Source organism: Fundulus heteroclitus, chromosome 21 (genome assembly GCF_011125445.2).
Source record: "Fundulus heteroclitus isolate FHET01 chromosome 21, MU-UCD_Fhet_4.1, whole genome shotgun sequence".
NCBI lineage: Eukaryota > Metazoa > Chordata > Actinopteri > Cyprinodontiformes > Fundulidae > Fundulus > Fundulus heteroclitus.
Genome location: NC_046381.1, coordinates 39,467,191 through 39,484,818, shown reverse-complemented (window position 1 = coordinate 39,484,818; position 17,628 = coordinate 39,467,191). Strand labels below are relative to the sequence as shown.

Below are 17,628 nucleotides of genomic sequence, written 5' to 3'. Positions count from 1 at the left end.
AAGAAAGAAATGGATATTTTCAATGAAAGTAGCGCAGGCAGACACTCCCAATGGACTGGGGGGGGGGGGCATCAAACTACGACAGAATTTGCAGTCTACACTTCATCTCCGGTAAATACAACTTAATTCTGCTCTAGTCATTGTTCTACTTAAATAGCGGCGGAGGGGAGGTGGCGATCGCTACACGGGCCGGAGAAGCCGCTGCTGTTGCAGCTGCTGCTATTACGCCCCCGTTCACGGGCGCTAGTACTTCTGTGTTTACGCTGCAATGTCGCCGACACCGCCACCCATTTTAACAAGACAAAACACCTAAATAATCCGTAGTGAAATTTTTTTTTTAACCTACCGGGCGGGTTTTCCTCTCTGCTGAGACGCGGCCTGTGCCCGACGCCGCTTTGGGCTGTTACACAAACATGTGTGAACAACATCCATCCATCCATCCATTTTCTGACCTGCTTAATCCCTCATGGCGTCGCGGGCGTTTGCTGGAGCCTTTTTCCCAATATAAAATAACTGTAGCCGTCCAGTGGTTTCTGGGGCTTTCATGCTCTCTCGTGTGTACTGGCCTGCATGTTTATGAGGCAGCTGTATGTCGTGGTACGGAACACTTGGCCAGCATTTCACAGACTCGCTCCGTCCCTTCAGGCTTTTGCTGTGTGGATCTGGCAATCTGATACCATCAACCATCAACTTACTCTTAAAACGATCTTGTGATACGTTATCTAAAGAAGAAAAATACGTGGAGAACTCGTCAGTTTCTCTGTTTGCGTCCGCCATTGTGTTCGCCTTTTGCCTACCAGTCCGGCGCGCATGCGCGAAAAACCCGCATCAAAACAATGACAATGAACTACCCTATAGGGTGTGTGCAAGTGTGTGTGCACCATCCATTCTTGTGTAGTATTAGATTAAGTGTGTGGTTATGAGTGGCCGCATGTGGGGGCATTAGGGTGGGAACATGTGATTGTCACTGTGTTTTTTGTCAGGTTAGATTTTGGGCTGCCCCCTCTCCTGGAACATCTCAAGTCTCCAGTAATTGTTGGGCCCATCCCCCATGCCTTGACGTGCTGGTGCATTGGTGGTTCTCTTTGTCCAGGTGTGCTTGGCTGTGTGCTGGCTCACTCCTGGCAGCTGCTTAATGGAGCCTTGACCTACTAGCTCCTTTGGGATCCGGCTGGGGGAGGTTGCCATTGGGTCTCAGGTCTCTGGGCCTATGGATGGATCTCCTCTGGCATAGCTGGCTGCCAGCGGAGCCCGCGGGCTCCCAAGGGTTTCTGTAATGTGGTTCCTCAGGGATTTTTTGGGGGTCTCCTCTGCTCTTCCCAAATATGGGGGAGGTAGCTATCCCTGTGTTGGTCTTTCTTGGGCTCCTGTACTCTGGAGGCCCTTTTGAATGTATGGAGTTCTGGTCTCCCCAGTTTCTGGCGTAGCGCCCTGGGGGCGGGTCTTTGGCTCCTCACAAAACCACTATTAAGCATTTTTCTTATGGATAAACCTTAAATATACAAGCCTGCTTTTTAACATTTTGCCTCCGGGTTTGTGCAGTTTGTGGCTGGCCCATTGGATTCACATTGGCCCCATCTCCGGGTGGACAGGCTAATGGGTCCCCTGGGCTGGGATCAGGATGGGGGGTTGGGCACCGAGTATGGACCGGGTGGATCAGGATTTGAGCATTGTTGGGTTTGGATGGTGGTTCCCACCCCCCATCCTAAAGATGGGGTTCACCACCCGGGTCTTGGGGTTGGATTCCCCTCTGCGGTGGCAGGACCTGGATGTGGGAATATAGGATGAGTGTGATGAGTGCGAGTGTGTGAACTGCATCCTTTTTGTGTGTTTGTATGTGGGTAAGAGTGCATGCATATGGGAGTACTAGGGTGGGAAGATGTGAATGTGACGTTGTACCTGATTTTCTGTTTATCATTTTGTCAGGTTGGGTTTGGATTGCCCCCCCCCCCCTTCTGGGGCATCTCAGGTCTCCACTAAGTGTGTAGCCCATCCCTCCATCCAGCTCCCCTCCGTTGGCTGGTGCTTTTGCCCACTGGTTTGTTGGTGGTCTTTGGTGTCCAGCTCTTGGTGCTCAGGTGTATGCTCACTAGCTCCTGGCGGCTGCTTCGCGGGGCCTGGGTCCCTGTGGCTCTGTCAGAGGCCACTGACACCCCGCCATATATATATATATATATATATATATATATATATATATATATATATATATATATATATATATATATATATATATATATATATAGATAGATATATAGATATATAGATATATAGATATATATATATATCTTATTAATTAATACTGTGTATTTGTCAGTGATGTTTACAAATACACTTGTATTTGTCAAGTGTTGTTTGTTTGTACCTGTAATACCTTCTTGGTTAGTTTTGCTGTTCTTTTTATATCTCTCTTTGCAGGTGTTGAAGCAGACTCCAAGGATATTATCTTGTTCTCTCCTTTTCCTCTCTTCTTTTTTGTCACCTTTTCTCCCTTTTAACATTTTGTCTCATCTGTTTCTCTTCCTGTTTTCTCTTCTACCTTCCCATTTGTCTGTCAATTGAACATGAAATAGTCCCAGAAAAAAATCTAATAAAGCTTCTTGCGTATATAAATCAAGCACAGCACTATGGTGAAAGGAGTAATGCAAATGTATTGAGCTCTCTTTTTTTCACTAAGACAATAATACTTAATGCTGCATTGCCAGACAGGACATAAAAAAAGGTAATTCATCCCCTATCCAAATTTATCAAAACAAGTCGTGGTTCTTAAACATACATACTTCCTGATAATCCTGACTTGTTATTTTTGTTAAAAATTATCAACTTGGTTAATAATCGCCTTTAGCATTTATTGAAAGTTATTCAGAGCCAAACTAAACCTGTCTGGTGTTTTCACCTCTCACTCTAAAGCAATTGCACCTTTGGGTATTAATTAGTAACCTGACCCGGAACCTATTGTACAACCCAAGGAAGCAGTTTAAAAAAACAGAACGAGGATCCCACTGCTAATGAGAAAGGAAGCAACAAAGCTGAAAAGAGCATGAGTGAGCAAAGAGCTTAACATTAAAAACATGAAGGAAAAGATCTTTATAGTTTTGGCACTTATTGCTTTATTTACAATGACGTGCTTCGCTGTGTTTTTATTACGTAACAAAGACAGTTACGGGATGCTTCCTTCTATCCGACAATATATGGTGAAAATAAACGGGACCTTTTTTGGAAAGATTATGGAGCATGTTCGGCCAACTCGCCCCTCAGATGTCAGCCAGAAAACAACAGCGACTTCAGCTAAACCTCTGGAGCTGTGCCCTGACAGCCCTCCCAAGCTTGTGGGTCCACTTCTTGTTGAGTTTGAAACTAAACGGACTCTGGAGGACGTCAGAAACCAAGTTGGATTATTACTCCAGCAGGGAGGAAGGTTTAAACCATCAAACTGCATCGCAAGACAGAAGGTAAGTCCATGCCTAAAAAAGCTATTACATTTTTTAACTAAATGTAAAAGATTTGTATGGGACAAATGCATGGATGTATTTTGAATATGTAGTGCGGACCAGAGACGGTGGTTCTGCCTTCAGACTTAGACTACTCCAAAATCCCATATATTGCATTAAATAGGGAGGAGGGAAAAATGAATTCAGGGATAAACAGCTTATTTCAAACTAAACTAACTAAAAAGGTCTTTATTTAAATAGTTCCAGAATACGACAGTAACAGATGATCTTTTTCCAAGCATTTTACATGAAGTTATTTTCACAAATGTTTCTTATGGGCTTAATTATCATATGAAAATGTAACAATTCATTTCAAATCTATTCATTTTTATAAACAAATATGCAAATATGCAGTTTATGGCTCTTTTACAAAAGAGCCATAAACAATGTTTTTTTGTCTTTGTGATGACAAAGACAAAAGTTAATGGCTGTTTATATATTGTTTATATATTGTCTACTTCATCATAATGTGATGCTCAGAAAAGGCGGACCCAGAAGACAACGAGACAGGTCAGTGGCGTTCGAGACTGATTTGTTGGCAGGCAGCGTCTAGCCGGAACTCCTGGGTGTGAGGACAGCAGGTTAGTATTAGAGGACAAGCTCTGCAACTAGAAGTGCTGCGCTTTGGAGGAGCACTAACCTTGCAGAGTCCGAGTTCGGAGGGGCTGAGTTGACTGAGCCGAAGGGAATGAGCAGACAGGCCGACAGCTCTTGGAGCTTTCAGTGTCCTTGTCCAGAAAACAGTCCGTGGTCGGAATCCAGAGGGCAGTCCAATAGGGAAATCCGTGAGCGGGTCCAGTCCAGGTTCGGTGACGGGCAAGGCTCAGAAGTTTAAGGGTTAGTCAGGCTCGGTACTCACAGGCAGGTAAAAGTCTGGTTCACAGGCAATCAGTCTGAGGGGATTAATCCAGAGAGGAGTCAGGCAGGTTCAGAGACGGAAGGCGGATCGGGTCTGGTTTCCAGGCGGTCAGGCAGACCCAGGACAGGGTCGGGCTGGCACGGAGTCAGAGGACAAAACAGGTCGAGAACAGACAGGCAATCAAGTGAACACTGGAATATTTTAACCACAATGGCCTGAGGATACTCTGGCACTGATGGCTGGTCTGAGGGCTGTTAATGTAGGGGTGGAAACAGGTGGAACTGGTGAACGCTGATTGCAGAAGGAGTTGGGAACTGGGCAGGTGTGTGGAGAGGCTGAATTAGACCGGCATCAGTGCTGAGATCATTACACATAATCCATCCTCATTAAATTAAAAAGTGTTTTGTAAAGATTTCTCAACCAGGGGCACACCTGTTATAGACATGAATTATGAGACAAATCAAGGTATCAAATGACTTATAACAGAATAACATTCAATTTTGATAGAAAATAGGAATATAGGGTGGTGAACAATTTTTTTATTAAGTTAACTTTAAACCTGCAATCAAGCTTTTTCAGCACACTATGATGCTGTTCCCGCTTGTGTTTCTGAGAAGGTGAAACTGAGTTTGTTCTCAGAAGCAGGATCAGATGGGTTTGCATAGCTGGACAGGTTGTAATTTACCTGGAAAACACACAGTGGGAGTTTTCAGAGTGCATCACACCTGATCACAGCAATGTGCATTCATGCAAATTCCCCAAAATGTCTCAAAGTAAAAAAAACTCAACAAAAATACTTCTTAAAGGAACATGTATAAATTACCAATCACATGCTACATTGTTTGCTGTTAGGAGAAACATTTGGCATCCCAGTATTTTAAAGATGTGTGTTAACGTCTGTCTCTTCAGACTAAAAGTTGAACTCTATTCCTCTTCTAGGTGGCATTCATCATCCCATTCCGAAATCGTTTTGAACATCTGAACCACTGGCTTTACTACGTCCATCCCATTCTGATACGACAACAGCTGGACTACGGTGTGTATGTCATCAACCAGGAAGGAGACGGAGTGTTTAACCGGGCCAAACTGATGAATATCGGATTCGTTGAAGCACTGCATGAATACGATTATGAGTGTTTTGCCTTTGCTGATGTAGACCTGGTACCCATAGATGATAGAAACCTATACAGATGTTCTGATGATCCAAGACATTTATCAGTGGCTATAGACAAATTTAATTACAAATTATCATCAAAAACCGCCTTTGGAGGGGTCTCCTTACTGTCCAAGGAGCAGTTCTTGAAAGTCAACGGCTTCTCAAACACTTTCTGGGGCTGGGGGGGTGAGGACGATGATCTCTACAACAGAATCATCCTTCGAGGAATGTCCGTATCTCGGCCAGACTCTCAGATTGCAAAGTACAAGATGATCAAGCATCAAAGAGACGCACACAATGAAGTAAATCCAAAGAATGCCGTCAAAGCACAAGAAACACAAAATCATATCGATACTGATGGACTCAATTCCCTCAATTACACGATCAATGAGATCCTAAGGGATGTAATGTACACCTTTATGACTGTGGATGTTCAGGCTCCAGCAGGATAAACAGCTTTGGTTTCTGAGATTTCGGTTGCTATGAAGAAATTGCACAAAGACACAAAAACAAAGCAGAAGCAGGAGAGGGGGGGCAGGGCGATAAGGAGCTCTGGAGAGAAGCAGAGAAACACGACCGACCTCGAAGAGAGACAGAACAGAGAGGACTCTCATTATTTGTCTTATTTCCATGTTTTAGATAATTAAATTATCTTTACACCCAACAACAGACTGTGAAGTCAAATGAGAAAAGGGGGAAAAAAAACATGCACTATGTTTCACACGGACTTAAAAGAGGAACGGACAACAAGGAAGAGAGAGCAGAAGAGAAAGCCAGCCAGACAAAGAGGACGGAAGTTTGGGGGACGCTTGTGATCAGAGATCCTGGTTATTTGTGCAGAAGAGGACAAATCTGTAGACAAGCATGGCTGTTATTTGTTAGATTTCATAAAAGGAAACTGGTATAAAGTTTATCTTCTTAAATCTTAGTCTGATGATAAAACATTTATTTATTTTAATTATGCAGAGACCTTTCCAAACATTTGATAAAAACTGATTCTCTAAACATGTATTTTCGATCATACTACTATATTGCATCTTTCAGTACCTTCATTCCACTTACTTTTTTGATTTGTCCTGCCCAAAAATATTAAACAAAACATTTTACAACAATGTCTGTTGTTCTTCACTGAGCACGTCAGTCATCAATGTAGTCTTACTATTCGCTAATTTCTGTAGAGAAAGGGGTGTTAACCTTGGTGGTCTAAAATATAATAATAGATCAGTAGTTCTCAAATGGTAAAAAGAATAAAGAATAGTCTTTTGCCTTTTTTTGACTGTTTGGTCTGAACCTGCAGTCAGTAGTATGAGTAGCAAGGGATTCTCTGTAATCCTCAGAGCAGCGTGTAGGAATCTGTCCTTTCACTCCACTAGGGAGGTTTCCAATTTGTTAAATTACTTTTATTTGGATGTATCAGCAGAAACCGGAAGTGGTTTGGTCGACACCGGAAGTGACCATTCCGCCCCTTAAAGCCACTGGAAATGTAACTGTTGTATTTTTCTGACCATAATATGGCGCACTAAATATCCTTTCTCAAGTGTGTAATATCACTCCGCCCCATTCAGGTACACAGCTCTCTCCTGGGAGGGAGAGCTATCCGTCTCTGTGGAGAGGACAGAGTAGCTGGACTACACTGCCCTGTTTCTACCATCAGACCAAAACAAACATAACTTTATATTGAATTAACTTCCCAGGTTCTGCCAGTCTCTCCCTGACAGTTTAAACAGCTACTTCACTTTGACTCTCCAAGCAGCAGGGAGCCTGAAAATCTTCCCCAGCCAGAGGAGCACCATCAGCCTCTCGTCCTGCAGCTCCATCAAGTGACCTCTTCCCTGAAAAAGGTAAACAACATGTAAAAGCCCGCAGGTCCAGACATGGTGTCAGCCCGGACGCTTAAACCCTGTGCTGACCAGCTAGCAGGGGTCTTTCTGGAAATCTTTAACCTCTCCCTGCAGCTCTCAGAGGTTCCTGCCTGTCTGGAATCCTCCGTTATCGTGCCTGTCCAGCGGTCAGGCCAAACTAAGAGGAAAGGTGATCTGAAGTCATCCGCTGCAACCTGCACAGGCTCTAACAAGAAGTAGCTACGCCAGGGAAGCTGATAGGAGGTCCAAGCTTCCGCATCCCGAACACCCCCCCTCCACGTAGCTGTGTACAAGTTGCCCAGACCTGGTTTCCCAAAAAAAGGCTGTTTTCCCTTTTTTAACTGGCTGCTGTTGCTGCTCAGACAACCAGCCCTCATCCTGCTTTAACTGCTTCCAAATGGATGCCACAAATGAACCGAACTGACACTGAATTAAGAAGGGAAAGTCAAATGGTTATTTAATTGGTTTTACTGTTTGGTTTTAAAGTTTGACTTAGTAAAAAGCCCTGGCGCTTACAGGATAGCTCCAGCCAGCTTCTTTGAAACCATGCTATGCTGATGTAGTATGAATGTGTTGTTATGGTTATAACAAACTTTATTTCCATAAGGGTTTTATACATTGATGGGATAATGATGTTTGTGTTTTCCGGTCCACTCATTACGAATAAATGGAGCTTAAAGTCTGTTAGCATAATGCTATTAGCTTTAGTGCTAACTCCGACTCAACGGAACTACTGTTCGTTTTAAACATAATGCTTATTTTTGTTTAGCCTCACCATTGTTCAATAGTGCTATGAACGTTAGTGCATCATTAATAGGAAAGATTATTGTCGGTGTAATGGTGCTTTGTATAAATTTAGGATTAACACATTAAGCAACCGATCCATACAGCGACCTCTAGCTTCCCAGATGAATAATTCCATAATAAAATCAAGTGTCCTAAAGTGATTGATTTTCACTGAGCATATCATTCTTTAAAATGTTATTTCATCAAATAATGTTTTGTTTAACTCAGGATTTGCATTGTGAATGGGTTGAAACACATACCAAATGTTGTTTTGAATTAGTTAAGCTAATTAAACCTTAATTCACATTCTTCAAAATGAATCCTGGTTCTTTAACTTGGATCTGCAGTGAACCAGGATTCACCGAATCAATCTGATTATCTTTTTCAACTATTTTATTTGTCTTTTCGTTTCTTTTGTGTATGTAGTTTCTTTATCTTCCTTTTGCTTAGTAGTTAAGTTTCACTAGCCTCGTAGAGAGGATGTTTTTTGATTGAAATATAGTGTTAGTTCAGATAAACAGCATTATATAGCGATATTCTATGGATGTTAATTTTATATCTGTTAATAAATTGTTGAACTTGAAGAGAAGTTGTCATTCATTTATTGTAAATGTGCACAGAGTTTGCTGTTAAAAGAACGTCAGTGCTCAAATCAACTTAACAGACCGAGAATTATTTGTTAAATAATTAAATAATAATAAACAAGGGGATGTCTTGTCTGCATGCTGTTTGTGGTCTCATCAATTAACTTCAATCACCAACAGTAGTTGAGGAGAAGGATGCTGGACTGTCACCAGATAGTGAATCGGTCATAGTAGCACCCGTGACCTTGAAGATCGCAGTGTTCTCAGTGAAAGAGCAAAATGAGGACAATCAGAAACTGACACCAGTGAGTGCTTACCCAGTTACAGGTTTAGCAGAAGATTCCTCTTACCCAGATGCACCACTGAGCGCCACAGGAAATCATTCCTGCCTGTGGCCATCAATTTCTACAACGCCTCCCTCAGTTACCCTAACACCCCCCCCCCCCCACCTCTGTAACTGTCATTTACGCATTCTCTGCACTGTTCTTGCACAAGTCACTATCACTTTACTTGGATTCCCAAGGGAGGTGATATGACTATTGTTATATGGTATTACCTTGTGTGGAATGTTGATAATAAATATATAACAATGTGTGTATTCTGGAGCATATAACAAAAGTAATTTCCCCCTGGAATCATTAAAATAAGGCTGAGTCTGAGTCTGAGTTTAGTCAAACTGTCTTATTTTACATCTCTATTGCCACACAGAGAGTACAAGACTGATGGTGCTCAAATCTCGCATTCGGATTCTGATTTGAGTTACAGCAATTTGTCTAAACAGATTGATGAATGTGTCAATTAAGGGTTTACAGAGGCTGAGGTTATTAGAGCAGTGTTAAAGATAATTAAGCCTGGCACTTGAGACATGTTTGTTATCAAAGATAGTGCTGGTGGCGCAGCGGGTAGCACGACCCATGTATGGAGCCCTTAGTCCTCGACGCGGTCCTTCAACTCCGACCTGCGGTCCTTTGCCGCATGTCTCTCCCCCTCTTCCACCCCCTTCCTGTCAGCCTACTGTAATAAAAAGCGAGCCACTAGAGCCGCGAAAAATCTCCAAAAAAAAAAAAAAAGATAGCCTGAACTGCTGAACTGAAACATTTGTTAAAAGCACACCTTTGAGAAAAGAGCAATACTGAATTACTTCAGGGACTGAGCAATGCTATGCAACATGATAAACAAATGCTATAGTCTATACAATAGTTCCTGTATAGACTAATGGGGCTCAAACAACGTGTGTTATTCGCATACAAACAAGTGGTTTCCGTTTTGACAAGAAACTTGTGCAAGGTGTGTTCCTACATACATTATACCAAGGTATGAATGAAAAGTACACTTACGTTGGAAGAGACCTTAAACCCCACATCTCAGACCATAGTGTTACCGTTGACTCCATTCTGGAGCTAATAACCAAGTCTTTTAGTGAAGTTGTAGAAAGACAAGTAAGGTTCGGCCAAACTCACAAACAGAAAAGTGTTAATGCAGCTCAGCATGAAAAAGACAAAAATACAGACAAAATGCAAACTAAAGCCCAAGCTAACTGCGCTGCAATGCAAGAGCTAACAGCACAGGTGTCATCTTTGACCAAGAGTTTGGAGAAAGCACTTTTAACAGTTTTAACTGAATACAGTGACTGAAAATCCTTGTCCAAGCGTATCCCTTTCCAAACAAGCAACTGCGAAAAACGAGGTTAAAGGGAAGTGCCAACAGTGTGTATCACAAGGAACCTAGCATTGCACACACTGTTTTCGATGTAGGAAAGAGGGAGAGCTATAGGTTGCCTGCAACAAAAACAATATGTCAGGAAACAGGAGTAGACCATTGGGGAGGGACCACCGGTGGCTGGACTCTCCGCAGAGTCCCCTGTACCTGACAGGTATCCGTTACCACAGATACAAGCTCTTTTAGACAACCTGGGGGTAAATCTGTGGTTTTCCATTTTAAATCAAGGCAGTGTGTATCATCAGGGTTTTTTTAGTGAGGAATCTAGACACGTGACAGCTTTTCGTACACCTTGGGTACTTTACGCAAGGCGTTTGAAATACAATTTATTATCATTATAATTATTATTATTTACAAATGGGTGCTGTTAAGAAAATATCTTAGTCAAGCAGAGTGGTGTCTGTCTCTCCCTGCTCCAGCGTAAGATAAACATGGAGTTTTATTGCCCCCCGGGGGGGGGGGGGGGGGGGGTCAGAGGAGAGGGGGTCAGGGGGGTCAGTCATCTTCCCCTGAGCGAGCAGGAGAAGTTATAAAGTTGATAAAAAGGAATGTCTTGGTAAAACTTACTTCAGACAGACTTCGACCGTGCAGTGAAATCATCTTGATTGGTAATGTAAACTCTGTCTCCATATTTAATTTCTATGAATTAAATATGCATTTAAACTGTTCTGCCTCTTGATTAATGTTTTCTCACTTGCGGCCAAATCTGGAACCGGGGTAAGATGGGTTTCAATAGACATGTAGCAGCAGGCCGGTAAACCCAATCTTTAACAAGGTGCCGTGACCTTCGGATTTTGGCAGTCAGCAGAGGAACCGTTTGAAAATTGAACACGAAAAGAGGACTTTTCTGCAGCACCACAAGTCGACCGAAAAAAAGTAAGGAGATTTTTTTCTCCATTGGAAAAATGTTAGATGTGTAGGCTAAATTAAGTGGTGCTGTGGTTTAAGATACTCTCTTCTCAAACTATCAGAGGCTGAACAGTACAACTAGGTTTGAATGGAATTTATGTTGAAACCGAGAAATCATTGAATGAGATTTATGTGTATGTCCATGTCAGAAAAAAGTTAAATAAGGTAGAAACGATAAAATAGATAAAAGCCAAGAAGCCGTAAGTGGTGAGGCTGTCGAAAAATAAAATAAAAGACAATATAAAAAAGATATAACATAAAGGCAAAAAATATGTCCGGGGATTGGCCACACGGAAACCAGACTGTCAAACTGGTGATATTAGGACTGAGGGGACTGCGCTACCTCTTGAGAATTAGGGACACTCAAAAAGTAGCAGGGGATAGGAACTGCCGAGAATACATAACATCTAAAAGTTGAGGCTAAGAACAGTTAAGATCCTAAATGGTGAAGCTGTTATAGAAGAATAAGAGATTTTAAAGGGACCCCATGGGGACAATTTGGGTTGTTCCCTAGCTCCAGAATGGGATTCTGGAGCACGACCGTTAGACTAAGGAGGTATTAAAATAAGTGAAAAAGTTCTGTCGAACGGAAGAGGCAAGGGTCCCTCCGTGATGCGCTAGCTGTCTAATAGTTGATGTCTTGTCCAACATTTTTAATGTCTCGGTTGTGAATGGGATCCATGGAGTGTGAATGAGAAACACAGACTGATTGAGCCTGCGCATCTGCAAAGTGTGGGTGTCTCTGTGTGTATTATCATGCTAAATCAGTCACTATCCTACAGGAGGAGAAGAACAATGAATGGAAAGACCATTTACCTCGAATCGTGCATGCTTACAATTGCACGGGACACGAGTCAACAGGATACTCCCCATTCTTTCTCTGGTATGGCAGAGCTCCACGGTGGCCATTTGACCTAATCTTTAACCATCAAGACAACCATCAAACCTTTGCTAAAAAGTGGCCAAATAAGATGTGTGTAGCTTACAAAATTGCAAAAACCCTCAGAAAAAGGAAAATATCAGTACAGCAGACGCATAAAAGGAGTCACACTGCAACCAGGTGACCATGTTTTGGTTAGAAACCTCTCTGAAAGAGGCAAATGACGCGCCTACTGGGAGACAACAGTACATCGTGTAGTGGAAAGATTGGGAGATGGAACAGTCTATAAAGAACAATTAGAGAAAGGTAGAAGGGAATTTGAACCACAGGAACATGTTGCCCCACAACAGCAGGTTTTGGAGCAAATGGATGAACCGCCTTTGCTGCTGGATGAACCTCAAACTCAAGTGGAAGAGATGTCTGGGGAAAACAATGGAGAACATGAACTGAGACGGTGACACGGGACAGTGAAACCAGCAGAGAGACTCACATATAAAAATTATGAGGTGAAACCTCTCTTATGCCCCACATCTGTGCCTGTAGCTCAGAACTTTATGCCTTATATTTACCCCGTCCAGACATTTATTTTATGTGGGTGAAAATGTAAAGGCTTGGAATTTTGTAGATGTAAAAACAGGCACCCAACACAATTTAATTTTATTATGAGCTTCACATAAAAAATATAAATATCCATATGGTACCACGTTAACTCATATCTATGGTATATGTATGGATGCTACGAGAGGTCGCACAATACCCAACTGATAGAGAGTAGAGCTGCACACCACCTGAGGAAGAATACATCCTCTGGTTGTGAAGGTCTCATCAGCTCAATATGTGTACTGTCTTTATTCTTTATCACAGATCACATATGCCCTCTGAGCTGAGCCGTGGATGAGCAACACCTACCACCGATAGTCATCAACACATTTGCATCAATAGTGCTTAAATGTGACTTACACGGGTTACTATTTAATGACTACCGGCCTGTTGCACTGACTCCCATCATGATGAAGTGCTTTGAAAGGCTGGTAAAAAAAATACATCGTCTCCAGTCTCCCCCCCAACATTCGACCCGTTCCAGTTAGCCTACCGATGGAACCGCTCCACTGAGGACGCCATCTCCTCCGCTCTTCACCTGAGCCTGGCACACCTGGAGGAGAAGAACACGCACGAGCGGATGCTGTTCCTGGACTTCAGCTCAGCGTTCAACACCATCATCCCACAACATCTGGTGGGAAAACTGGAACATCTGGGCTTCAGCACACCCCTTTGCAACTGGCTGCTAGACTTCCTCACCAACAGACCTCAGTCAGTCCGGGTCGGTCAGAACACCTCTGATGTCATCACCCTCAGCACGGGCTACCCTCAGGGCTGCGTCCTGAGCCCCCTGCTGTTCACCCTGATGACACACAACTGCGTCCCCAGGTTCACCACCAATCACATCGTGAAGTTTGCTGACGACACAACGGTGGTGGGCCTGATCAGAGACGACAACGACCAGGACTACAGAGAGGAGGTGGAGCAGCTGGTGGGCTGGTGCAGAGACAACAGCCTGAACCTGAATGTGGAGAAGACAAAGGAGATCATTGTCAACTTCAGGAAGAACCGGCCTCGCAACGCCCCACTTCTCATCAACAGCTCAGCTGTGGAGGTGGTCAGCAGCACCAAGTTCCTGGGGGTGCACATCAGAGACAACCTCACTGGGTCTGTGCACACCTCGTCACTGGTGAAGAGGGTACAGAAGCGCTTGTACTTCCTGAGGAGGATGAGGAGAGCCCACCTGCCCCCGCCCATCCTCACGACCTTCTACAGAAGCACCATAGAGAGCATTCTGACCAGCTGTCTCTCTGTGTGGTGTGCTGAACTTTTATAATCCATTTAAATTTAAAAGTACACAACCGAACGTTTACTGCATTTTTGCACCAATATTATTTTCCACTGCCAACACTGAAGAACATCCATCTGCACACTTTTAAAAAAAAAACAGTTTTCTCCTGCATTTTTACATTCTTATCACTGTTACACGTTATATTGTAATGTTATCTTATTTCAATTGCAATCCCATCACACTGTTGTAAGCTGTAGCTTGTCTAAGTCTACTAATGAGCAGCTATTTTCTTTGTTGTCAGATTAACCATAAATTTCAGATGTCAATTAATCACACTTGCCAGCATTGGCAACACTGTCAGTCTAAATCCACTATAAACTGGCATCTCAGCTGTCCATGGCTTCCTGTTATGGCTTGCTGACACATTAACAACAAATAACCCAAAAGATTACTGATCTCTCCTTCAGAAAATGCTTTTGAAGACATTCATTTACTAAAAGTATGTTTTATTTCCCCCTTCTTTTCATCGAGAACTGGTAGTTTGAACACATGCCAACTGTGTTCTTAATTACTTGTAAAGTTGATTTGACCCTATGATTCTCAGTTCCTCAAATCACATTCTGCTTCTTAAGCTTACATATTTATGCTGAACAGTGAAATCAATGCATTGTTTTAATTATTTATTAGTTATTTGTTTCAGTTCCATTATTTGTTTCTTTTTTCACAACTTCCCTTATTTTAATTAAAAAAATTACTTAGTAGTTTAGTACAAGGTTACCAACCTAGGTACATCATTTATTTGGGTAAAGTATTTTAACTGGAATTTAAAGAAGCCTTTATCTCATCTCACTGTGAAGCAATTGTACCTTTGTTTATTCATAAAGTAACCTGAGCCTGAAACTGTTTTATAAGGAAGTAAACAAAATTTTTAAATCAGAGGGAGGATCATGTTTAACTTGTAGAGAGAAAGGATGCAGGCAGCAAAGCTGAAAAGAGCATCAGTGAGCACAGAACTTAACATCAAAGATATGCAGAAAAAAATCTTTAGTGTTTTGGCACTTTTTGCTTTATTTACAATGACGTCCTTCGCTGTGTTTTTATTCCACAGCAAAGACAGTGATTTGATGCTTCCTTCCATGACGCAGCATGTGGTGAAAAGAAACGGGACCTTTTTTGGAAAGATTATGGAGCATGTTTGGCCAACTCGCCCCTCAGATGTCAGCCAGAAAACAACAGCAACTTCAGCTAAACCTCTGGAGCTGTGCCCTGACACCCCTCCCAAGCTTGTGGGTCCACTTCTTGTTGAGTTTGAAACTAAACGGACTCTGGAGGACGCCAGAAACCAAGTTGGATCATTACTCCAGCAGGGAGGAAGGTTTAAACCATCAAACTGCATCGCAAGACAGAAGGTAAGTCCATACATAGAAGATAGAGGAAGTTCTTTTAAATAACTAATGCAAAATACATATAAGGGACAGTCTGAAATCAAATGAATGGACATCTAATGTAAGTAGTGTGAACGCTGACTTCAGAGAAATCTTCCAAATCTCATATATTGCCTTAAATTGGGAAGGAGGAAAATATGAACACAAGCATTAAATGTTCTTTCAAACAAATTAAATGTGCTTTATTTAAACTGTTCCAGAATACAACAGTAACAAGTGTTCATCTCATTTAAAGACTTTTACATGGAGTTATATGTACTTGTGTTTTTAATAGGCTAAATGCTTTAGCAATCTGGCAACACTAGTGTTTGGGTCGGCTGCTCTGCCCTTCACAGTAGGGTAACCAAAGGGTGTCAACCACGCCGCCTTGGGGATTACGCCCAAGGAAATAGATAGTAAAATACCTAAGGTTGACAGCCAATAAGAACATGACTTCATTCCACCACAGAATAGTTACGTTTTATTGTTCCATGTTCAAAAACAATTAAAATTTCAAAGAATCACAATGGGGAGGGAAGTGCATTGAAGTGGAAGAAAATTCCTGTTCATAAACGGAAACAGGGACACAGCATTGAGGTAAAAAGCACTCAGTCAGATCAAATGATTTATAAATTATATAAAAAAGAACAGAACAAACAACTTTTTCCTGTTCCCATTCCTGTGTCATGTTTCTGAGAAGGTGAAACTTAGTTTGGTTCTCGGAAGATGGATCAAACAGTTGTGCAACACCTGGAAATCACACCCAATGAGAGTTTCTAGAGTGCATCACACCTGATCACATTAAAAAGTGTCCAAGATGTGTGTTAACATCTGTCTCTTCAGACCAAAAGTTGAATTCTATTCTCTTCTAGGTGGCATTCATCATTCCATTCCGAAATCGTTCTGAACATCTGAACCACTGGCTTTACTACCACCATCCCATTCTGATACGACAACAGCTGGACTACGGTGTGTATGTCATCAACCAGGAAGGAGACGGAGTGTTTAACCGGGCCAAACTGATGAATATCGGATTCGTTGAAGCACTGCATGAATACGATTATGAGTGTTTCGCCTTTGCTGATGTAGACCTGGTACCCATAGATGATAGAAACCTATACAGATGTTCTGATGATCCAAGACATTTATCAGTGGCTATAGACAAATTTGATTACAAATTATCATCAAAAACCGCCTTTGGAGGGGTCTCCTTACTGTCCAAGGAGCAGTTCTTGAAAGTCAACGGCTTCTCAAACACTTTCTGGGGCTGGGGGGGTGAGGACGATGATCTCTACAACAGAATCATCCTTCGAGGAATGTCCGTATCTCGGCCAGACTCTCAGATTGCAAAGTACAAGATGATCAAGCATCAAAGAGACGCACACAATGAAGTAAACCCAAAGAATGCCGTCAAAGCACAAGAAACACAAAATCATATCGATACTGATGGACTCAATTCCCTCAATTACACGAACAATGACATCCAAAGGGATGTAATGTACACCTTTATGACTGTGGATGTTCAGGTTCCAGCGAGATAAACAGCAGCACTGTCACTGGAGGTTTGACTAAAACTTCATACGTTTTACCTGAGAATGCTGGCGGTTATCACATTGTGTTGATAGGTGGGTGTGTTCTATTAAACGTTGTGTGATCTTTGGGTTTATGTCAATCTTTGCTATTTAGAAAATAAAGCACTAAAGTGTGTCTAAATGTGTAAGGAGCAGAAATACTTTTCACCTTACTGGTTGCCACAGCCAACAAGGACTTATTTGACATTATCAGCACATAATTTGTCAATCTTATCACTTGAACAAAGGCACATTTTCTGTCAAACAAGCCAATCTTGTTCCTAGCTTCCATTTCCGTTTCTTCTCTATTAATAAATAATGTTTGAATCTTTGGAGTGTGGTTTTGTACATGACAAGATAACTTTCGAACCTGGTAACGACCCCATGGTTTATAAATTAAAATGAAATAAATTACTTTTACCACAGATGTATGCATAAATAAGACTAAAGTTTCCTGTTCCTTTCTTCAGTAGCCCAAAGAAAGGGAAAGATGGGCAGTTTTGTTGTTATAACAAAAGAAACATCTGTTCAACAAGACACCAAATTATACATAAGGATT

General features: G+C 42.1%; 2 protein-coding genes across 2 annotated transcripts; both read left to right on the top strand.

Annotated features, from left to right (window-relative positions):
- Positions 1-2,935: 2,935 nt before the first annotated feature.
- LOC118556754 (beta-1,4-galactosyltransferase 1-like) lies at positions 2,936-6,044 on the top strand. Its single transcript, XM_036125021.1, has 2 exons — positions 2,936-3,449; positions 5,287-6,044. The coding sequence occupies exons 1-2, from the start codon at positions 3,069-3,071 to the stop codon at positions 5,953-5,955; spliced, it is 1,050 nt and encodes a 349-aa protein (XP_035980914.1). The 5' UTR covers positions 2,936-3,068; the 3' UTR covers positions 5,956-6,044.
- Positions 6,045-15,070: 9,026 nt separating this feature from the next.
- LOC118556752 (beta-1,4-galactosyltransferase 1-like) lies at positions 15,071-17,400 on the top strand. Its single transcript, XM_036125018.1, has 2 exons — positions 15,071-15,483; positions 16,371-17,400. Exons 1-2 carry the CDS (start codon positions 15,103-15,105, stop codon positions 17,037-17,039), a joined length of 1,050 nt encoding a protein of 349 aa, XP_035980911.1. The 5' UTR covers positions 15,071-15,102; the 3' UTR covers positions 17,040-17,400.
- Positions 17,401-17,628: the final 228 nt, after the last annotated feature.